Source organism: Neopsephotus bourkii, unplaced genomic scaffold (assembly GCF_033783945.1).
Source record: "Neopsephotus bourkii isolate Nb327-2 ecotype Australia unplaced genomic scaffold, CSIRO-AGI_Nbou_v1 NB_804, whole genome shotgun sequence".
Lineage (NCBI taxonomy): Eukaryota > Metazoa > Chordata > Aves > Psittaciformes > Psittacidae > Neopsephotus > Neopsephotus bourkii.
The window spans coordinates 1,507,001-1,531,244 of NW_026901300.1; the positions used below are offsets into that span (position 1 = coordinate 1,507,001).

Sequence of the window (24,244 nt, forward strand, 5' to 3'; positions counted from 1 at the left end):
TCAGCCTGGGGCAGAGGTGTGGAAGAGGCAGAGAGCGGGGTAAGGACTCAGCAGTGCCAAACAAACCCTGGACACCTTTCCCCTTGCTTGGGCTCCTGTGCTGAGGAGATGTCTGTGTGCTGGGAGGGGAGGGCACGAGCAGTGCCCCTCTGGTAGTGTTTTCCACGTGTCTGCAAATGAATTCAGGGGCGCCTGTTTGTATACTCTCATTTCCAGATACTCACACAAAGTGATCCTGTGTGCAAGGGAGCAGTGGTTTTAAAGGTAGTTGAGGCCTTACTGGGACACTTTGATTTTGTGTTGAAGTTTAGAACCACAAACATAACCTTGATGACCTGAATGATGACTTATTTAAGCGACAGGCTGGAATCCTGCCCCATTCAGTGTAATGGATACTAAAATGTGTGGATTCTTTATTAAAATCTTACTCTCCTTTCCTATTAACAGCTTTTCTTTGTAAAGCCAGAAATGCTGCTTTTAATGGGGGTTCTTATTTAGTGTGGATGTAAGAAATAGACATTCAATCCAGAATTCTCACTCCAGAAGTACTTCCTGTGTGTATAACAGAAATTGTTCCACTGCTCCAGAGAGTCAACAACCAAATGGCCCCAGCAGCTTCCAAGCCTGGTTATGTCAGTACCTGCCTAACGTGAAGTCACAGGGGAAACCAGCACAGCATTGCTTGCTAAGTCCAGAGTTCAGCACTGCTATAATACAATACTGTAGCATACAGGTATAGTGTAGACCCCTGATCTAAGTGATCTGGTTTCTCTCTAACAGACCAAATACCTTTATAGAAGCACTAACTGAACAATCCTTCACAGCTAAACCAAGAAATGCAGCCTTACAGCTCCTGGCCATTCAGAGGTGGGTCATCAAAGTGTAAAGGAGCAGCAGCATCCGCAGGAGGTGGAAAGCCCAAGTTTCCATTCTGTTAATCCTCTCTGAGCTGTCATAGCTGCTGCTCTGGCTTCCCTCTCTCAGCCTTGAACCTGTGGGACATCCCTTGGTGTGGGACTGCTGCAGGTAGGACTCACTTCTCACTCCCTGGCTTGCTCCCTTCACTCTTCCCTTGTAAAAACAAAGCCACAGCAATTTCCTTCATATGCACAGGAGCTGAAGCCCGCCTCCAGTCACAGCCTGTGCCTCTGATGAGGGCTGGGGCAACCTAGTGAAAGTACACACCACTTCAGTTCCCTTTCCATTGTTGACGCCTGAGAATTAAGGTTAAAGGCAATTCCTAAGCTCTGAACTTCAGCAGGAATGCTCCATTTTGTTGACAGTAAATGCTACAATGGAGAGAGCCCATCGGAAAAGCAATGTAGGAAATGTGGCTTATCGTCTTTGGTCTCCGAGATGAAATGACTGATTGTTGGGCTGCTTTTTGTTTCTTTTTAAGCAGCTTAACAAAGAATTTCTTAATGGGAATAAGAACTTCATGTGCCTTTAAAGCCAAGAGTTTGGCTCCCAGACTGCAGAATGTTTCCCCTAGGAATGTAAATACTGGCATGAGGTGGGAAATGGAGCATTGTTGTGGATTGGCTTTGCTTTATTATTTCTAGCACCTGCTTGCTGTTCTCCAGAGGGTGCCCAGGCACGCGAGGAAAATGTTTGGCTCTGGTTGTTTAGAGCCTAAAGCTCTTGTTCAGGTATTTTAGGTGACAGAGCATCCTTTGCAGAAGAGTCCATTGGATTTTGAGGAGGAGGAAGGGCTCATGTTGTTACAGGAGTCACCCCCAGGACCCATCTGGGCAGAGACTGGCTCTGTGGTGAGCATTAACCAGTTTGGTGATACCTGGGGTTACCAATCATCTCTACTACAGTGCTGTACTACAGGACCTAGCACATCCTGGAATGGAGTGGGAGATAAACCCCAGATGTACTGACAGTACCTTCCTGTGTCTCTGAACAAGCTTCCAGCCTGAACTCGCATCCTCTCTGAGTCTGGCATTTCCTTTGCTGATTTATCTGCTACCTACTCGAGCTGTGTGCTAAGGGGAGTACCTAACCTTTGGGAGACATCTAAACAGAACAAAGGGAGTGGGAAGTTCCCTGAATCAATGCCCTTTCTCTGGAAGCCTGGCTCCTGCTCCAGGGCCTGCGCTCACCTGCCTTTCCCAGCATCAGCCTGACACAGCAGAAATCTGGCTTGTGGAGGCCAAATGCAGGAAACAAGACTGCAGTGAAATGGCACTTTGACTTCCAGATACACGCTTCTGCATTTGAGACTCACAGTTCAGACACTGACTTGTCTACTAAAGATCTCAACTGCATCTTCATAAGGATAAAAGTGACCCCGCAGTAAGAGTAGCCTTGGGACTGTTCCTGACGTTGGGCATGCATTCAGCCTAAGCACTGCTTGTGGTAGAGTATTAGCATGAACAACACATGTAGTATGATATGCACGTAAACAAAGCAGGGTGTCACTGGCACAGCAGTATTGCACTACCAGGCCCTAGATAAAGCAATTCAGCCAGGTGGATTTTGGTACTTTAAGAACCTGTGAACGTCCTTGGGTGAGGCTGAATTTAGCACATTGAGCAAACTCTAGAGCCCCTGTGTGTTTCAGTCCAAAGTTCTTCTGGGCCTTTCTGTAACAACCACCAGCACACCCAGTGCAGTGAAACTCTCTCCTCTGTCCCATTGCTCAGCCTTGGGTGACAGCTAAGTCACCCACTGGAAATCTTCCTGTGGTACCCTTGCAGGGCCTTATCCCAGGGCGCTGAGATGAGGAGAGCTGTGGACGTTATTCATGTCTGGTATGGTTGCACAGGCAGCACCAGATTTTCAATGTTTAAATAAAAACTTTATCTAAATATATATATATATATATCTGTCATCTAATGTCTTCAGCAGAGATAAAGCATCTTATGACATATTTAAATAAAAAATAATAATAATCTGAATTGAGCCTTCAGTGTTCAAGAACAGGTGATGTACAGAATAGGTCCCCAACTAGTGCAGTCTCTGGGTGCTGACACAACAGCAGCATTCAGTAGGATGTAAGTTGCCCTATAAACGATGTGGACTTTGTTGGCTACAACTAAAACCATATACATAATCTACAGTCACTCACTTGGATAGCACATTTGGGGTCCAGTTGCTTTTGGTGCTCAGAGAAACCTGTGAACATCCTTATGCTCAAGAAGTTCTTGTGTTCCAGGTTGCCCTGCTCACGTCCTGATGCCTGACCCTGCAGGCTGCAGTGGTGGGATTGATTTGGTGCTGGAGAACCCTTCCAGGGTGGTGTAAAGCTGAGGGGTCCACTGGTTTCCAGTATGGAAGGGCTTCGAGCTCAAGATTGGTGTGGTGGTGGGAGCAGGAGTCCACATGGCATTTCCTTCACTAGCAACTGTAAACAGGGAAGAGATGAAGATGGTGAATGGGGTAGAATCACAGTCACAGGAAAGTATTGGCAATGGTGAGCATGTGCACTGCAGCTCTGTGGTACCCCAGCAGTGAGCCCAGCTCACAGTCTTGCTGCTAACAAGACAGAGCAGACCTGCGCTTTCTCCCACCCTTGCTTTAAAGAGCAGTGTCAGCACATCTAGTGACTGGTGAGTTCCCGCTGGTTCATGCTGTGGTGTATGTGATTGCCCAGATGAAGTGGGAAGGATAACCAGCTCTCTCGCTGCAGGATTTCCTGGGATCTGTGCTCCATGTTATGCAGGAAATTGCCCCTGAGCTTAAAAATCAGTCACTGCTGGGTTACAGCAAAACTCCCTGGAACGGTGGCCTGGTTTCTCTCAACCTGCATAAAACTGGACCAAAACAGAAGTACAGTGAAAAACCTTGGTGTGCAGAGCCCCAAGTGTTCAGTGTTGTATAAGGCAAGTCTCAGCAACACCAATTCATGTTTTCTCCCAGGCTTTTTTGAGGCATTAAAACCCAACCAAACAACAAACACCTGTGTCTAAAAGCTGCTGGTAAATAACAAGGTGTGAGTGCACATCCAGCCCAGAGACTGCAAAGCCCAGGCAGGCCTGTCAAATCCTTAGCCTACGACAGAACATAGTCCCCTATGTGGAAGTAACGCATCTGCTGTACTAGAGATTACATTAAGTCTTTTCCCCCAAAAGGCCGTTCTTAAGTGTGCTATTGAGTTCTGATTGTATGATTAGTCTTTCAATGCATTTAATTTATGGGAAGAAAAAGCTCCTCTTCAAAAACTTGCTTTAATTAATTTTGGCTACAGTAAAACGCTGGGAAGTGTTTATCAGTCGTGTCAGCTCTGAGCTGCACTGCTGTGACTGCTGGGGAGTGATAAGAATAGCAGAGACCCAAGGGAGAAGAAAGGGCAGAGGGAATGGGACCCTCCCTCTGGCTCACTGCCCTGGAGCAGGGGTTGCAGTGGGGCCAGGCCTTGAAGCAATGTGCAAGTTCATGCAATGCCAGAAAACCTTTTTCTGCAGAAAAAGTGGACTGTGATAAGAATGGTCATTTGATGGTGAACTGATGTTGGACCCAGAGCAAGGCAGCAGCAGGTTTTAGGAACACCAGATGTGTGCTAAGTTCTGGCCCTGGACAACCACACTACAACTCAGTACAACAAAGGACACTTGACCCCTGGATTCCCTGTTCTTGATTTGCTTGCATGTGGGTTGAGGGTAGCAAAGGTGCAAACGGTGGCTCTCTAATGTTAACTTCTTTCCAATTGAGAAGGGAAGAAGTGTGTTTTTCCAAGGGGTTTGGGAGAGGATGGGTAGCTGGAAACCAGTTGCTGGTTTGGGTCACTCACCGTCTCAAACTTTCACAGAGGCTGGTGGCATCACAAGTTGATTCACCCTGGTAAAGGTAAAACACAAAGTGACATGTGAGAGCTGCAATTAGCAAAGAAACAGGCTCCTAAAAACACACCAGCCTATTAAATCCAGGTTGCTGTTGCTTAACGGTTCTAAAGAGATAGACAGGACATTAATAACTGTCCTGCACAAGGGTATAAAGCTGAGGCAATCCTGACAATTGCTGGAACATGCCAAGTACCATTGCTGACACTAATTGACAAGGATTTGGGAAGGTCCCAAAGGCATTCAGCTGTAGCAATTGTTTCCCTAAGCCAGTAACAAGATTGCTCATCCAGTGGCTGCTGCGGGGCGTCCTCCAGCCTGACAGCACGAATGCAAACAGTCACCACTGGTAAAAGTTACACTAAGGAAAAGGGAGCTGGCTTCCAGTTTTTCAGCTCCCGGATCCCTGTGGCTGTGCCAGGCTCCCAAGTGATGTTTGGAGTCCAGCGGGGACTGCAGTGGCATGAGGCAGAAGCTGGTGTTGTCCTGCACCTCCATCTGAGGGGAACAGCTCCAAGGGATACCCAGGGAAAAGGCAGTGATTTACAGAGTTCAGCCCTTTGCTCTGCTCCTATTCCCTGCAGCACATCCCTGTGCAATCCAGCCTTCCTGCTGCAGCAGCTCACCCCTTCTGCCCCACACTGCTCACGCCTTCCCAGACTGTGGTTACTGAGGGACAGGAGCCTTTGATAGTGTTAATCCCAGCAGGGCGCTGTGTGGACTCTAAGAATGACAAGTCACCCTCGGACTCTTAAGACCTTTGGGCCTTGTTTTCTCCCTCTGATGCTCCCTGACCTCAGTGGGAGCTCCTGGATTCTTACAGCGACACTAGAATCCCCCAGCTCGCCGAAGACCGTGGCATGTTTGAATGCTTTTACCCAAATGTACTCTTAACTGTACTTGGTCAACTGGAGAATAAACCTGAGTCGCAAAGAGTCTTCTCATCCCATTGGCTGTGCTAAAGTAAAGTGACAAATGCACTGAAACAGCAGTATTTTATGACTTAAAGGGCTGCAACGGGACTTTGCCATCACGGGTAAAAGCGCAGCTTGTTTCTGAAGCAGTGAAAAGCCGGGCAGGTTTACAGGAAGATCACAGGAGCCATCACTGCCTGGGGTCCTCCCAGGTAAGAACTTCTCAGTGAAACATCATTTTCCTTTGGAAAATGCTGATTCCTTAAAGCCACACTTCCTGCCTGACCAGGAGACACTTTTTTGCTGAAGAGGTGCGATGCTGGATTCAGCCCCGTGTTCCAGGATAAAATTAACCAGTGATCAGGGGACACCTTCCAAGAAATCTCTGCATGAGGAATCAGCCCAGCTCAGCCTACAGCTCTTCACACCAACCTCACAGAAATTTGCCTCCAAGATGTACAGAAATCTCTGTGCCTTTCCAGGCTATAAACTGAAATGGTTTTGATGCAGGAGCTGATCTAAGTTTCTTTGTACCATTCTTGGTAACCCTGCTGCACTGAACATTCTCACTGTGCTTTAATATCAGAACACATCAGAAAGATAAAACATATTTAAACTTGTGATGCTACAGTCAGCTTTAGAAATAAGAAATAAACTGTGATATGTTATGAAGCTATCATAGAACACTAAAACTCCAGATGTTTGACAGGCACGTCCCTTAACATGTAATTCATCCCACATTTTTACAAGATACAGAATATGTACAGGAAAAGTTAGGTTTTGCCATTACTTTAGCACAGAGAACCCATCTGCACTGCTGACAGATGAACCATAAATTCACACAACCTTCCTTCTTCTATTACTTATAGTTCAGGTTCCTATGGGATAAAATGTACCTCCCATAGAAGCACTTACTTATGCTGTCCCCAGGTTATGAGAGTTACTTATTTTTTGCATTTTAACACATTTCTCTCAACTCCTGCTTTATCTCTAGGTTACAGATGGGAGCAGAGGCCTGGAGGGGCTAATCCTGAACTGCATTTAGAGGATTGCACAGGAAATTACATCCCACACGACTTGAGAAACTGCTGGGGAGAGAAGTGACTTTTGGGGATCACATAGGAAGCTATTAGCAGAAGAAGGAACTGAAATAGTCTCCCAGAGGTGGGATAGTGCAGTCTTCATTCCCTCTGAAGCACTTGGCTGTTGACAGCGGTCACTGGCTTATGCACCGCCCCATTTCAATGATGCAGGTCTACTCTGATTCTCTATGTTTTAAAGAGAAACCAGTAATGACAAATTCTAGATTCTCTTTAAGTGCTACAATGTAGTATGTGGACTTAAGCTAACAAGGCTCAAGAGCATCCAAATCCCTGTTTAAGTCCCACTTGCCTTTCTAATAGCGATAATCCCACCGTGAATAGATTGCTGCTTCCGATTTGGTGATACGCGCTGACTGAACATTGGTTTCTAAATTGTTCTGTTTTCTCTGCAGTGTTTTCTCAAGATTGAATATTTTCATTCCTTGAAGGGACTGGGGTGGGAACCATTCCGTTGTTTCCTGAGGGGGAGGAAACTTGCCCAAATTGCCTTTCAAGAACAGAAGCTGTACAGCTTCTTTGGTTGTTTTTATGGGCTCCTCCAGCAGTTTAAAGTTGTGGCTGGCTCTGTCTAACCTCATCATTTCCTCTCCTGTCAAACCTAAATATTTCTCCTAGATCCTATCAAACCATTTCCATGTAGTGTGACAGCATCTATAATTCTGAAGTATTTATAAGACTGTCTGTTTAATATTAAACTACATGCTCTAGAGCTGTTAAATATTGATGCTATGTAAAATGGATCTGATTTCACAGCCTGTTAGAGAACTGCATAAGAAAAAGAAGACTAATTTAAGATAACAGATGCATGGCCAGGATCTCTCACAGGTCAGCTATCCTCTATTTCAGGAACTATGCAGAGATTATTCTCCAAATGCTCTGTCCCTTTTCAGTCCACACACATTTCATATCCTACAGCTTCCCAAAAGCCCTGGTTTCTTGCTACCTAAACAAGTCAGGCTCTGGCTTTTGTAACAGAGAAGCATATTAGGAAATAATGTCCTAATTTTTACAGCTTGCTGTACTTAACATCACTTAACTTTTACAACCAACACTAAAATGCTTCATTGGGGGCCTTCTGGCCTGCAAATAACTCATTTTTTGACTAGTGGGAGCTAATTCACAGACAAGAATATCGGGGCTGCAGGTACAGCTACATCACTGGCATTGGTTTGGGATTAAGGATCCTTCTCCTTCCTTCGTGTCACTGGAGAGAATTCTGTGTTTCTGATGTATTGTCCATTAAAGTGCCTGTTTGAAGCAGTGCTTCAGGGAGGGATTCCAGCATAGCAGTCACCACCAGCACCCTTCAGCGCATTCCTCCCAGTCTGAATTTTCTCAGGCGCTGCTGGGGGTTAAACCTCTCTGAAAGGTCTTGTGAACGCACTGAAATCAGGAATCTTAGGTGAGGAACATGGACAGACATCCTTGAAGGTAATGAGACTTCCTGGCCTTAAATCTATGAAAACCAAATCTCCTTTTCAAGTACAGCTAGTTAAAGAGGGGGTTTTCTGCATCAAAGCATTAGAGCCAATGCCATGCTCCACCTGTGTATCAGTGATAATTAGCAGCCAGCCTGGTACAGCACTCTGCAAATCCAGCTACTGAAACTCATCTGGAGCATTCAAATCTAATGTTGCTGTCTGAACCCCAGAGGCTAAGGATTATCATTTGTAGCTCCACCCTGTATGACTGTCAGCTGTAGCGGTGACTGTTATTGCCTGATAAATGAACAGAGGAAGTTACTTGCACATGAGGTTAACTCACAATATTGTCATCACTGTATTCCTGCAGGTAATGGACAAAATAGTTAGGGAGTAGGAGAGCTGGGGTAGCCTTCATATTGGGTTTCCTGATCTCCAAATGCACACAAGCATCACGTAAGTTGAAATCCTAGGGTAGAAGTCATGCTCCCACTGGGGTCTTGCTGACACGCATAAGAGGACAAGTGCAGCTGCAGTGGGAAGGAAGAAGGAGAACACCGAAGCAGAGGAGCATAAAGTGGGTTCAGGTACAGCAGGGTCCTCTCTCTGCACAACAACCACCTCCTGATTTACCAGCTGTGATTCAGAAAGGGAGAAATGTCAGGAAAGTGTGTGTTGCACTGGGCTCAATTCATCCACCACCTTGTTACTGCAGGGATCAATTGCCTTAAATAAATCCTTGCTGAAGCCAGTTGCCAAAACACATTAACATTTCAGTAAACACAGGAGGGAAACGGACACAATTTACAGATCTTCCCACTCCTATTTTCCACCACTGCTGCATGCTGTCAACACCCTCAAAACCAGAGTCAGCTACGAGAGGATATAAAGATTATTGTAGTTGGCCTGCCAGCAATACAAACAGGTAACACAGGACCAGGAAACACCGTAAGATCACACCCAACGCATTATTGCACCTCATTCATGCTCTGCTCAGACCCTACTGCTTTGTCTCAGCGGTATTTCACCATATAGGGATTTACAGCAGCATTTCAGTGGGATTTTGTCACAGTTCCCTTGAGGACTTCGATTCAAATTCTGTTAAACACACCAAGTGTCATCTACTAATGCACAGTGCCAACAGGGCTGCACATGCGAGCACTGAGATTATGCAGGTTTCTGCCCTTAAACCAAAGTCATCCATGGCTATTCTGCTTTCTCATATCATTTTGCTCACTGCAGAAGCCTCACTTCTGTCTTATCTACTGCAGAGTTCTTTGCCAGCTTGGCTTTCTACCACACTTGTAACATAGTGGTCCCAACAACACACCACCTTTTTGCCAGACACTGTCAGGAGAGCAAAACCAGCAGGCTGGAGACTGGTTCAAGCATGTCCCTTTTGTGCCCTTCATTATACAGAGCTTTTAATCAAGCAGTGCACATGTCAGTCAATATGTTAGCCATTACTGTCCTCCAGTAACTAGGTACAATTGCCATTTTTACCTGCAGTTGGAGGGAGATGGCTTCAGTTCCCCACTCTACAACAGAGTTCTCCCAGGATGCTGAACAAGCTGCTACATGCCTCCATCTCCTCCCTAAAAAATAGCTGCAGAACATGAAACCTTAGTACAGCCTATTGCCTTCTGAGCACGGTGTAAGAACAGCCAAATCAAGGATTGCTTTCAGAAAGCATGTCCTTTTTTAGCTGAATTCAAGCTATTTTGATAGTTAAGTCAGTAACTTTGGGACAAGAGGCTTAAGATTAACAACGTGTTGCTGCAGAAACCCGGTGCTTTGATTTAAAAGGCTCCTGGTGTGCTGCAGCTGAAAACAATGACTGAAAGTGAAGCTGCAGGTAAGGTGAGCAATGATAATACATCAACCTAGAAAGATCTCAGTGAGTGGTACAGGGACAGGACTGGCTCAGCTAAAAATAGTCTACGCACTGATGCTTTGATAATCATAACAGGTTCATCCAGCCTCCCAGGAGCAGGTCTGTTTGATGGAGCTGAGGTCAGTTTGCTAAAAGAAAAGGATGCTAACAACATTTAACAGAGAATCAGGCACAGGAGTAGCTTGTGCTGGAGTAGGAAACCACTGGTTACTGTAGCTCTGCTGCCTGCTTGTGCTCACTCATTCTTACCTGGAGAGGAAGCCTGGGGCTTGTGTAAACCTGAGCCACTCCAAGGCTCAAACAGGCCTGGGCTGTGGGCAGCCCTCCCAGTGGCCACTGGCATGGAATTGCCTTTCCCTCTGGGGACAGAAATGGTGGAGGAGGCTGCAATGAGCAGCAGCTCTCACGGATGGGAGCTTTGTGCTGGCACTGGCAGGTGCTCCACCAGCTGCACTAGAGACATGGATTGGCTTAAATCCCATTCTCTTCCTGCACATCACCAGGTTTAGCCAACAGAGTATGATTATCATGTACTGCAAATAATACAGTTTTTTCTCTCTCTACTCAGTACAGACCCTTAAAGCTGTACAGACTCTGTTAGTATTTTCCATCTGATCATTTAACCTAGGTGCTGAGCATGTTTGCCTCCAGAGGAAGAAACATAGGTCAGCTTCTAGATCTCCTCTTTAGCAGCTCTTGACAGAGAAGAAAACTGGCATCAGGGAAAAAAAAAACCAATAACCTTTCCTTCTATTTTTCCAGGCAGCTGCAAGAGAACAGATATGACCACGAGCAGACAACAGCACTCATTTGGGTATCAAGGATGCAGAAGGAAATGAACTCCAGAGATAGCTCCTGCCCTACAGCTCTGCAGGGGACATTCATGTGGACTCCTCAAGTTAGGCAAGATGTGGGTTTCAGAAGCTCTCAAAACTTTGTACCCGAGTCTGCTTCTGAATGGAACATTCTGCCAGCTATTGAAGGGCGCAGATTTAAGGTGGTGGGATTTCAACACCATGGAAGATGTGGGTAACATCATATTCTTACATCAACTGAAATAACGGAGGAAAGAAGAACTCTTGATTTTTCTTAGCATGATTGAATGGGAAATGGGATAAAACATGACAAAAAAGCAGGTATGATCTAATTAAATCTTTAAACAGAAAATCCTGTAGAACTTCCTGATGCCACTTGATTACAAACATACTTCTTCCCCTCCACAAGAACTGCCTTATGGTACCCATCTTTTCACCAGCCTCTAAGCTACCAGATATGAGGAGCTGTCCTGTTTTGCTCCACTGCAACAGTCTGGGCAAGCAACTCGGTGAATGACCAAGCCAGAGCACTTAGGACACTCCTTACTGGAGAACTGGAAGTGTCTCTGTTTGGGGACAAAATGACCCCCAGCATTCAGGCTAGTGACCCAACCACAGGTAAATTCCTCTAACGCACCTACAGTCACAGCTTGCTGAAAACCTGCTTTGCAGATTCCTCCACGTGAAGAGGTCATCTACTCTTGATAAAAGTCAATACCTTCGTAAGATGCTTTGTGACCGTTCCAGGCTGCAGGAAACAGACTAGTAAGGCTGAATTTTGTATGATTTCTTCTATTTCCTTGTGTCAGGAAGGGTTTCTGGCTTGGAAAGCTGCCTTCTGTTCAGTGCTCCAGTCACCTGTGTGGAATCTGATCAGATTTCCTATCTGTGCCAGGGCTGCCTTAGCAAAGAAACTGTCTTGGCACGAGTTTAAAATACCTCTTGGAGGGCCTGATAAAGTCCCTCCCTGCCAAGAACTATCCTTTGCAATGACAATGCAAATTGACATATTGAATCCACTGTGAGAATATGATTTAAGTGCCCCTTGTACCTTGTGGGCAAGTGCTTTCAGTCCTGTTTTTGGGGACAGCATCTGGCTTCCTGAAGCTTGCAGCAGTCAGTAACCAAGACAGCAGTAGGACTCCAAGCAGTTCTTTAGCTGGTGCTGCTTTTGGACAAGGACACTTTGCCGCCTTATAACTTCAGGCACATGGAGAAATTCCATTCTTGCTGCAGAACAGCACTTAAGTAGCTAGGAATAGTCTAGGAATATTGTTTTCCTTTCTTGGTGGCACAGAAGATTAACCTCAAAAGGTCAGTGCATGTGGGGAATTGATGGGCTGAGAGAACCACGAAGTTCTGCCTGCAGCCTCTTCCACAGCTTGCAGTTCCAAGAGCACTGCCAGCACCAGCTGGCTCAGTCCTCCTGCCTGTACTTAAGCAAAGCTCCTGCTGCCAACAATTAACTTTGAACAACATATTTCAAATGCCATGAGCAGTTTGAGTATGGACCACAATCGAGCTCCAAACGGCTGTGAACAACCAAACTGACCTTTGGCATCTTCCTGCCTAACCTGCAGGAAATCTGCAAGTTGACTAAAGCAGCAGAACAAATCAGTGTTTTTTTCCTGTATGAGACCATATATTCCATCTGCATGAAACCGGCAGCTCCCAACTGAAGAACCAAACCAGCATTTAAAATTTATCCAGTCCCAAGCTGTCACATTCCAGTATTTGCTCTGTTTATGGAGATACAACCATGGTGAGTGAACAGAGAGAAAAAAACCCAGGCTTTTTCTGCCACTAATAGAACTACTTATGCTTTCACCACCTCTTCCCTCTATATTCTCAAGTCTTCAATTCCATATAACCATATAATTCCATCTGCAGACACATGGTCTTTATCATGCCACCCTCGGATATTCAAAACACAGCCCTTGCCTCCTTCGATTGTGACAGATCCTCTGCATCCTAATCTAGGCTTTTTGCTGTAAATTGGCTTTCAAAGCCAAGGATATCGTATCTGGGCTAAGAAAGCATTGTGAGTTTCTATCATTGTGGGCAATGTTTAATTATTGTTCTTCTTTTGTAAAGTAAAAACTAAACGAACCAATCACATTATTCCCCTAAACAGCTAAATATCAGCAGTGAGTGAAGTGTTCCTCGAATATCCCTTTATGGGCGTTGCGAAATCCTCAAATCCAAACTCTGCTCTGATGCAGCATGGAGATCTATCTCCACAGTAAGTGTCCAGCCTCTTTAAAATCCCCCTTAGAATCACAGAATAGTCAGGGTTGGAAAGGACCTTAAGATCATTCAGTTCCAACCCCCCTGCCATGGGCAGGGACACCTCACACTAAACCATGGCACCCAAGGCCCTGTCCAACCTAGCCTTGAACACTGCCAGGGATGGAGCATTCACAACCTCCCTGGGCAACCCATTCCAGTGCCTCACCACCCTAACAGGAAAGAATTTCCTCCTTATATCCAATCTAAACTTCCCCTGTTTCAGTTTTAACCCGTTACCCCTTTTCCTATCACTACAGTCCCTAATGAAGAGTCCCTCCCCAGCATCCCTATAGAACCCCTTCAGATACTGGAAGGCTGCTATGAGGTCTCCACACAGCCTTCTCCAGGCTGAACAGCCCCAACTTTGCAATACATCTTCAAATATTCCATAGAAGAAATGCTCTTTTTAGTGATGCCAACTCCCAGAATGGCACATGTTCTGCACCACTCTAGTGTGCCAGTGTAATACCTGTGACACTACTAATGGAGGGGACTCTGTTCTTTGGTGGCAATATCATGGGGTCATCTGATGGGTCCTTCCTGTCTCTAACTGCTGCCACAGAAAAATCAGAAAGAGAGAGCTGACAGCTCTGGGAGTCCTTCCCCTGCCCCACATAATAGAATCTGCAAAGCAAAAATAAGGTCAGACACTTTCAAATTGCTGCAAGAGGAGAACAGGGAGATCATTTTATATCTAGTTCTAGAAAAGGCTAAAAATAAGCCTGATGGGAGGCAGAAGACAGCCCGAAAATGGATTATTCTCATTTTTTCTGTAATCTAATTTGCGGCAGGGCTTGGTTAAGACAGCAGACACGGTGTGTGGACGAGGGATGGCTCTTTCTGTGGCTTGCATTAGCTTGTCTGTAATGAGTGTTTTCCTTCTCATGTTCGTACCCCCCACTTCCCAGATGAACTGTTCATCCGCACCGCTCCTCAGCAAGTTTCCACACCTCAGCAAAGGTGGTAATATTATTTTTCCTTATTAAATGTTTAATTTTAATTTTAGGAGAGAAGAAAAACCTACAAGAGCTGTTTAAATAACCCAATTCTTGTGTGAACAAAGGGGTGAACGCTTCAGGCTTGCAGGTCTCGCTGGAGTGCTGAGTGGCACCTAGTTAAATAAAACCCTTTTGTTCTGTCCAGCTCCATCAGTTATTTCTCCTGTTCGTGCCTGCACCAGGGATACACACTGCAGTTGCATCCTGCTGCCTGATCTGCATTGCTGTATCTTTGGCAAAAATAGCCAGCATATAGCATGCAGGATGCAGAGAGGGACCGAACAATTATCATCCAGAGCATCCTTATGTACTGCCTCCGGAAGGACATGGGAAAAACCCCAGAAAATTTCATGTTTCCAGGTGTAAGAACAGGGATTAAATTAAAAATATATATTTAAAGAAATAATGCTTTGAGGGGTAGAGTGTCCTACAGCCGCACAGGGTGGTGTTTCTTGGGAAGAATCCAGGTGAGTTTGGGTTTCCTCAGCTGGGAGTTGGAGGCAGGACTGCAGGATCAGCCCATGCTGCTGCAGAGCACTTGTGCACTCACAGGCCTGTGCCTGGGCACAGGCACAGCATCATCCCACAGCAAAGCTCCAGATGCTTCATGCTGACACTGGCTGCCCAGGAAAGAGTCATGTTATACACTAATTATATCAGTGATTTACATCCCTGGCACCCAAAAGGTGCCTCAGCTTTGGAAAAGGAATATTTTTTTTCCCTTTTCATAATAAAAAGAGCACATTCTTCCCAATTCCTGGTGAAGCCACTGCTTCATAAGAAGGATGTGGAGCTGTTGGAGTGAGTCCAGAGGAGGCTGTGGAGATGCTGCAAGGGGAGGAGCAGCTCTGCTCTGGAGCCAGGCTGAGAGAGCTGGGCTGGGTCAGCCTGGAGAAGGATCCTGAAGAGGAGACCTTAGAGCAGCTCCAGTGCCTAAAGGGGCTGCAGGAAACCTGGAGAGGGGCTTGGGACAAGGGCCTGTAGGGACAGGCCAAGGGGAATGGCTTGAACCTGCCAGAGGGGAGACTGAGATGAGCTCTTAGGCAGAAGCTCTTCCCTGTGAGGGTGCTGAGGCGCTGGCACAGGGTGCCCAGAGAAGCTGTGGCTGCCCCATCCCTGGCAGTGTTCAAGGCCAGGTTGGACACAGGGGCTTGAAGCAAGCTGCTCTGGTGGAAGGTGTCCCTGCCCATGGCAGGGGTTGGAACTGGATGAGCTTTAAGGTCCCTTCCAACCTAAACCATTCTGTGATTCTACAGCTGAAAAAGATCTTGATGGTTACCAGCTTTCAGATTTGTTTCTGTAGGGCTCTGCCATGGCCAGACTGTGTACATTCATCTTCCAGAGGATCCCAACGTGCAGTTGAGTCTCGCAAATTTCCATCAGGCAGGTAAGAGAGAAATACAGTCCAGACAACAGCCATGTTTGGAAATAAAATACAACTGCTTTAACCCACCATGGCAGTAGCACAGAACAGGAAAGGAACAACGACACGGACAAGTGAAATCGCAGCAGGAATTGTAGTTGAGTGGTTTAAAAAAAGAACTGGAGTAGTTATTATTACTCATGCATAAGAGCTCCAGCAGAAACCTTTCTTAACCATTGTCTCTCTCTTACCACTTTTCAAAGGTGGGATTAAATTTGTATTATAAAAATTGCCCCCAAAAGCATTGGATTATATTAGAGTGATGCGATGTACTCTATTGCGTTCTTCTGCTAGTCCTGCTAAAAGCCTCTTTAAGCTGTCAGACTTCTGAAGCAGCATGGAAATAGTTATCAAAGAATTGTGATTTTTAAAAAGAAAAAAAGAATTGCTGTATAAAGAATATTTCATGTCTTGTGAGAGGGGCACCTCTGTGACTGGAATTCCTGCGCTAAAATAGGAATCTACAAAATATGCCAGGAATCGTGGCAATGATAAAAGTAGCATGGAAAAAAAGCCACGAGGCACTGAAAGCCTGGACATTCTGTTTTTGAAAGGAAGTGTGGTGGCAAGTGGAGGAAGCCTTACAGGAAAGAGGTTGCTCTCCTGATACTCCAGCCTGCCTGGAAGAAGAAATTATCTCTAAGCAAAAGCCCAGAGACCATTAAACAAAGGAACAAACAAACAGAACAATCCTAGCAATAAAACCCCAAAGTGCTTTTCACAGGAGCAGGGAACGCTTCATTTCCATAGGCAGAGCTGCAGAGAGCAGCGTTCCACTTCTTTGCTTCCATATTAGTTCATTAGAGAGGTCTGTGACACCTGCCCTGAGAGCCCTGACCCAACTGGTGATGAATGGGTTTAATCTCTGGCGTGTGACACCAGCGTTTGTGATTCCTGCAGGTTAATTGATTTCTTTTGGCAAAGCGCATTTCCAAGTCCTGTTGTCTGAGCAGCATGACTGACTGCAGCGGGAAAACAAGGCATCTTGACAGAGGAATGCTCCTGTACCTGACAAGCCATAGGTAGGATGCAAGGGAAGGCTGGAAGTCTTTGCCAAGGGTGCACAATGCCAAGTGCAGATGGCCCGTCACATAGGTGGGAGCTGGACGTTGGATTTGGAGTCCAGCGTGCAGTTTTAAGCTGCTAATAGCAAAGTGCTCTGTTGTTTTTTCTCTCATGGCAAGCATGCAGCTAATAAAAAACCCTCTCCTGTGAATTCTTCCGAGGAGACCACTGAACCCATCAGCAACGGGAGGTGGGACCCGATCAGCAGCACAGACACTGCGGCACATGGCAGGGAGTATCTTAGTAAAGATACTGATCGAAGCTGCACTCTCCAGGAATCTGCAGGATGCCAGGGTATTTTTAACATGAGAGTGGGCATATCTTGGAAACTGCTCTGGGAGTCATTTGAGAGAAATTATTTTGTTAACTGTTACTTATGACAACTGTTCTCCCTCTGTATCCGCGCAAGTTGGTACACAAGGGGGATTTCATCTGCTGCAGTGGTTCACTGCCCTGTCACCAAACACACCTTTTGGCTGCTTGCAGCAAAAATAAGACACCATGAGCACCTAGAAACTTATGTTCTTCTTGCCATGTCTGCAGGTGTTCACTGCTTGGATCTGCATGTACAGATCATGTGCACCGTTACAGAAACAGGGCTGAAAGCAATCACAGAGCAGTTCCCACCTTCAAACTGCAAGAATGAGCCAGGGTAAGCTTCAGAAACACAGGACAGCTTTCATGCTTCTCCTAATCTACTGTATCATTTACCTCTTTTTTTCTCTTTGGAAGTTCCTCCTAACACCTGATTGCCAATTTCCCTTCTTGCAACATAAAGCCCTTATATGCAGGTAACAAACCAGGTACACGTCAGTCATGTCCCATCTCCAAAGACACACCGAAGTTCAGCTGTGCAGGACTTGCCCTCCATACAAGATAAATAATGAGGTCTTGTTTTTTCCACAGCATTTAAACAACTCATTAGAAGGGGAACGTATATACCTAAAGGCACCATGAGGCAGAAACTCCTTCCTTGCTCTGGTATTTATGTGTCAGGAAGAGGCAGGTGGAACTGATCTTACAGGGCCACAGCACCATCTGTGGCACTGCTTCTAAATCTCTTTCATCCATCTGATACGATAGTGTGAGCCAGCAAGTATCACCCAAACTGTTCACTCACTCATGTCAACTTCCAAACACCTTCTTTTCCTCCTAGTCGTACTAAGTCTGGTGACAGGATGTGCCAGGGCCCCTCTCCTTACGGCACAGCAAGGAATCCTCCACTCTCTTTGTCTGCACAGTATGGACAGGCTGTTGTCGTCTGCATTGTCTCCCACTCCCCAAGCAGGAGAAAGGCACTGCAACATCAGACTAGTCACCTACCCACATATTCAGCATGACATTATACATAGATACTCTTATTTTTTGACAATTATGAGAAAGAGACTAACCCCAGCAGTTTGTATGTCATGTGGAAGCGTCTTCTGAATTACTGTAGTTGCCAACCGTGAGGTGGTCCGAATCGGTTTCTTTACTGAAAAACAGTAGCTTTCTTTTTACAAGCTGCAATAAGGGACTGGGAAACACTGTGCTTGTTACAGCGACCCTTGAGCACCTCTGTCCCCACACACAGATTGCTTCCTTCTTGCCTGATGCTCCTGTGTGTTTGGGGCAGTGAGCAGGGCACAGTGGCTGAGGTGGGATTGTGTGCTCAGCATTGACCACCAAGCTCTGTAAAGTACGTCTGGCTCTTCATCTAACAGGCCATTGGTTCCAGCACACAGCAACCCCTCACTACAGATGGCCTGGGCTGTGGCATGCTCACGCAAGGGTAAAAGGGGCCTGTGACCTCAACGACTGTGCTCCCCTCCAGGCCATATGGCCAACAACCGAGATCCACCAGAGCAGAAGCGTGTAAAGGATGCCCAGCCAGCACGACCCAAGCCCCTGTGCTTCGTGCAGCCTCATGCACTCTGCTGAGCTGAGGTTCTGAACACACAACTCAGCATCCTTTATCTGGAAGGACCAATGCCAGGCAAAGAGAACAAGCATATAGTTCAAGAGAGAAAACAGGCTGCACGGTACCTCCCCGTTTGCAATTGCCAGGTTACTCACTGTTGTTCAGCTTTGGCTCGGTCACTTAGGAAGAAGAGGGCTGTGGCCAGGAAGAACATCCCTCCCAGGACAACGACAAACGGGCAGAGCATGAGTGCGTACCCCAAGCTGAGGAACTCCCAGACTGGGGACTCCTTTGTGCTTTGTCGGATCAGGTCTGAGATCTAGGAGAGACAGGCAAAAAAAATCAGTCACTCAGATGAAAACGAGCCATGATAACGGTGAAGGGAACAGGATTCCCTGAACAACCCAACCGCCCACTGAACATATGCAGGAGGTTTAAAATGGAACAGTGTGTTCAGTGAAAGCTGAACGTCCCTTGCACGCTTCAGCCTTCCACATGCCACTCCGGAGCCTGGGCAACTCACGCTGTGAGCAGCTTGGCAGGGGTTCTCCTCTCCCTGTCACTGTTCTGGCCTGATCTATTACTCCTCCTACAGCCCTCTCCATCTTCTCCCTGGCTGTTTCCAGGACTGCATCTGTGGGTGTCTAACCTGGCTGTACTGAGCAAGCCCCGCAGGGTGCCGGCAGGGCCATGCAGGCATTGCTCAGTGGGTGAGGAAGACAGACATCCATCTTCCACAGTGTCCGTCAAGTCCTGCTTACTCCTACACCCTACCTACCTGTCAGCAAAAGGAGGTATTAAATTACATGTCTGTGTATTGAATGGGAAGGGGGAAATGTTTTTTCACAGAAGAAACCCAGAGATTTCATCTGATTTTCAGAAACACAACCCAAACATGGGCATTTGTATCCCCATGTCTGTGTTACAGGCCCTATTCTAACCACCTCAGCTTGCTGCTTTGAAGTGTAATTGTGGGCAAGATGTGACTCTGCCCCCAGGCTCAGACCAGGTCTGTTGCACTGGGGCTGTGCTCACACCTAAGAACCACACACACCAAGTTTGTGGGTAAGGCAGCCTTTGTCCTCCAACAGCCAAAACCATTATGATACGAAGCAAACGCAATCTGTGCTTACACGAAGGAGCAATGACATGCACTGGCAGGATTTAGTTCATAATGAAAAGCTTTTGCTAAAACTCAGTAATATTTAATGACTGTAGCTAAAAGAATCACATTTTAATATTTATAGCCCAGCAAACAACTTTACTCTCCATAAATCCAGCAGAGCAGTGCCAGCAGTAGGGTGGGTCTCAAGGCATTGGGCATTTGAATGTCCAGCTCTGCTTTTGTCTGTGACCTTTTGTTGAGGCAGTTTATACCATGGGACTGCAGGGGATTTACAACATAGAGCCCTGCTGCTGTTCACACACACAATTTGGTTCCAGAAACAGGCAAAACTTCTGCAGCAGCTTCTGAAGTGCAACTGGTGTGGTTTAAGCAGCTGAACCCAGGACACTATACTACTGCTAATGAAAGAGGTGACATCAGACACAAACTACAAGCAGAATCTGACATTCCAGGCTTAAATCTTGACAATCGACTGAGAAAATGTCACAGGCAGGAGAAATCACCTATTGACAGCGCTGCAGCCAGCTGTAGCCCCTGGAAGGTAAAACGTGTGTGAAGAGATGCCCCAGCAGAGGCCAAGCACAATAGGAGGTCACAGAAGGATAACACCTGTGGGGTGTCCAATGGACAGGTTGCAGAGTGTGCCTCAGTGGGAAGACTGGAACACTGGAATACTGGTGGTCTCTGTGCCTTAGTATCTGTCCTCCAGCTCAGCCTGGCTCCTACGGGAGTGAAGGAAAGGAGCGATGGCCAGCCTGATGGTGGAGGTGAGACCACTGCACACAAAAGGGCAGAGAAGTAGATGAGGATGGGGTGTTCTCAAGTAGAGAGGAGCGAATAAACACTGGAATCATGGAATGGTTTGGGTTGGAAGGGACCTTGAAGCTCATCCACTTCCAACTCCCTGCCATGAGCAGGGACACCTTCCATAGACCAGGTTGCTTCAGTGTTGCCTTGAACACTGCCAGGGATGGGGCAGGCACAGCTTCTCTGGGCAAGAGTGTGTCTATAGAAAGAACTGAAGGGTTTTAGCCAGAGTTCTCCGTTTCATTCCCTGCCCTAGAAAGGAGGAGAAGAAAATTTCAGTGCTTGGGGTATAGTTAAGGAAGCATTCCTGACTTCTCACAGAGGATTTTAGTCACAGGGAGTAACGCGTGTAAGGAAAAACAACAGTGCTATGAACCAGTCTTCTGTGAGAGATGATGGTTGAAGTCCTCAGACTGAAGGCAAGTAACAGTCTATTGGTCTGAGAGGCTTATTAGAAAACAGCAACACGACTTGAACGTGAAAAGAACGCAGCCACAGGGAATTATCACAACGTGCACTGCCCCCAGAGACATGGACATCAGCTGGTAATTTATTCCCTCTTGTATCCAGACACCTTAATTCCCAGCATTTCCCCAATTCTTCATTATGGACCAAAATCTGGCACTGAATCAGCCCCTCTATGTGCAATAGCCAGAACTGAGGCCATTCTGAAATAAATATAGAAATTCTAAACCGCTTCTCATTTTGGGAAATGGATACAATTATCCTCCAAAAGGATCAGCCAATAAATCACTCCACAAATTGACATGATAAATCAGCAGCAGAGGATGAAAAGCCAGGCGTGTGCTCCCAACTGCTTTCTCTTATGGATGATATGACATTAAAGGCTAAAACCAGCTTTGAAAACAAAGTCTCCAACAAATAGAGCTCCCAATGCAGCTCTCCCCACACATTCCCTCCATAGCATCATGTTGACCTTTTATACCAACAAATCTTCTTAATACTGAATCTGTTGCGTTTTTCAGTTTTAACCCCCATACTCTGTGGGAGCACACTGCAGAAGCACCAGTGTTCCTCCCATTGAGATACAATTCTTCCCACCAAGCCAGCTGGGCTTTCTTGTCTGCCTCCCCTCATCCATGTCTGCATCTCTTCTCTAGAACTTTTATCAGGACCCACATGTATGTTTTTGCTGTTAACTTAGGAGCCACTGTTCCCTGTTGGTTTGTTCCATGCAGTTACAAGCCACCTGCTAAGACTGGAACTTTGGCATCTCCTTTCAAGAGGGCACAAGACATAATTACAGACTTGGGCTCCAAGAATGACATACTGTTTGCCAAATGCTCTGCTCTGTATTGCCAGGTTTTGACTTTCCAGGCCCCTCTCAGTGGCAGCATCTTGATTTGTCTAACTGTGATTTGGCAAGACCTAGCTTAGCATCATATTGGGTGTCTTCTATCACGAGTAAGAGCAAGCGAGGGTTGCAAGCACAGCAGTGCCAGTTCTCCCACCCGGCACCATGTGTGGGATTTCTTTCTTTGTTCTGCCAATTGGTAGGTGGCAAAAAACCTTCCAAACATTTATCCAAGATGTGGGGGTGGAAAATCCATGAGGAAATCCTGCTGCTGCTTTGCAGCCTAATCAAAAGTCTTTGATAACATCCTAACTGCGAAAGTTCACATCGTCTTTTCCCTCCCTGTGTAAAATAGATCTTAGAATAGAGGAATGACTTTGCTAAATAAACTTTAACTCATGGCACTTCTACCACAGAATACAAACGGCCTGTATTCAGGCAGTGGCAGCCAACTGGATGGAGTCCAGCTAGAGATAAGGCTCACTTTCTGGAGGACAAACAATACAGCTGCAGTGGGCATGATCCAGACGCCCGGAATCTCTGGTTGTGTCTCAATCTGAGTGCAGAAAACAATGAAGAGAAAAAGGGCAACTCCATTACCTTCCCTGGGAAGCATGCGCTGTGTGGTCTGGAACACCAGACAGGTCCCTGATATAACAACAGGTCAGGCCCTAGGAAGACGTCTTGCTTCTGTGTCCCTGTCCCTCCTCACCAGCATGAGTGGTTAAATTCAACTGATTTATTAATTAGACAACGTAACAGTGAAAACGTCTTTGAAATGATCATTCCATCTCCTCTGTCTCATTGCTGAGTCAAACAGCTCAATTCCTCTGCAGCTGCTTGATTTCTCTGCATTTCTGACACTGCCTCTTGGGCACGAGTCTTGCTACATAAATGATGTTTGCACTGCAATGTCTGGCACAAATACCTGATTTGCATCATTACCAGTTTGATACAAGCCAGGTTCTCCCTGGCTCCTTTCTTTTAAGGATCCCTGTAACACCACAGTGGTTTGGGGATCACCCACTCTGAATTCAGAGATGCATGCGAAAGGTTTCTTTGATTTATTTCTTTTTAAATCTAACATGAATGCAAATGAAGACTAGAAACAAAAATAAGGCATTTTGTAAAGGAAAAGTAAATTTGCTGAGGCTGGGGGGGAGCACAAGTATTTACACTGTGCTAAATGGCATGAGAAACACATCATACAAAGAGGAAGTAAACCTGACTAGTTTAGTATATTCATTCATAAAACTGCAGAAAGGTAAAAGAAATTAAAGTCTAAAAGTTACTCAGTTTTAACCTTGGCATGTTTGGATGTTGGAGAGGAAAAAAAAGCAAACCATCTTGTTAATTGTGCAAAAACTCATTTGATGCTTGGTGACAGTATCAATATCCTGCACTGGTGCTGGTACCCAAGTCTGCCTCAGCAGTACCCGCAGCAGGGATTCCTACACTGGGAGCGTGCAGGTCCTTGGCAGCGCAGAGGAAGAAACCACTTATTTAATGAGATTTTAGTGCACAGGAGTGACAGAGCAGATGGGACAGAGCTTGAAACACTTGAGTGACACCTCGATGAGCTCTGGATTTCTGGGCCTTCTTTAACGACATACGTTCACATACTTTAAACCTCCATTTATCAAAACTACAGAGAACCTGCACTTGTAACCAGAGGCACAGGAAGCAGGTGCACAGCAGGTCTGGACAGGCTATGAGCCCTTGGCAAAGAGTGTTTGGTATATGGGAAGTCATTTGGGTTTTTAACGCAGGCTTAAACCTTGTCTGTTGCTGAGTCATCACAAGTGGGCAGCTTGTTAGCTCGTTGCAATGATGAGACAAATCCTGTGTGAATTGGTCTCCAGGTGCTTAATTGCCCCTCTTTTTTTTACAGCTGACAGCCATGTCAAAGATTTGGCCTTTCCTGCACTATGAAAAAGGTTTTTAATTATTCAGCTCAGCCCGAACCAGAGAAATCCTCAACTTAAAGTTACTGCCTGAAGAAAGAGATAATAAGGATGAGGGGACGGGGGTTCTCCTCCTTGGTGTTTCCCTGACCTATGTACATCAGATGTTGGACTGCAAGGGCAAGTCTCATTCTGCCCACTGCAGTCTGGGTCATGCACAGCACGAATGCAGGGGAAGATCTCTACAGGAGTGATACCATGGGGCTACAGCACAGCAGCCAAGTAGCTGGCATTGGGTAAAGAAAGAATGATAAAAACCATAAATGTATGCCACACCTCAACTACCATCTCCATCAGGTGATGGAAGATGCTGCCAATACACACTCATATATACTATAAATGTTAGAACATGTAACATAGAATCATAGAACAGTTTGAGTTGGAAGGGATCTTAAATTTAGTTTCAACCCCCTGCCACGAGCA

General features: G+C 46.0%; 1 protein-coding gene across 6 annotated transcripts in view; it reads right to left on the reverse strand.

Annotated features, from left to right (window-relative positions):
• Window positions 1-1,168: 1,168 nt before the first annotated feature.
• Window positions 1,169-24,244, reverse strand: part of SPNS2 (SPNS lysolipid transporter 2, sphingosine-1-phosphate) — a 128,308-nt gene continuing 105,232 nt past the window's right edge. For 2 of the 6 annotated variants that reach the window (XM_061355469.1, XM_061355467.1), the window contains 4 exons: window positions 18,765-18,928; window positions 9,729-9,831; window positions 4,739-4,785; window positions 1,169-3,352 (listed from right to left, as the gene is read on the reverse strand). In XM_061355469.1, coding sequence (XP_061211453.1) covers window positions 3,346-3,352; window positions 4,739-4,785; window positions 9,729-9,831; window positions 18,765-18,928 — 321 coding nt within the window. In that variant the 3' untranslated portion in view covers window positions 1,169-3,345. Of the gene's footprint in view, window positions 3,353-4,738; window positions 4,786-9,728; window positions 9,832-13,129; window positions 13,205-13,586; window positions 13,848-18,100; window positions 18,184-18,764; window positions 18,929-24,244 lie in introns of those variants that run through there. The other 4 variants (XR_009725777.1, XR_009725778.1, XM_061355470.1 and 1 more) reach the window with 4 other exon arrangements.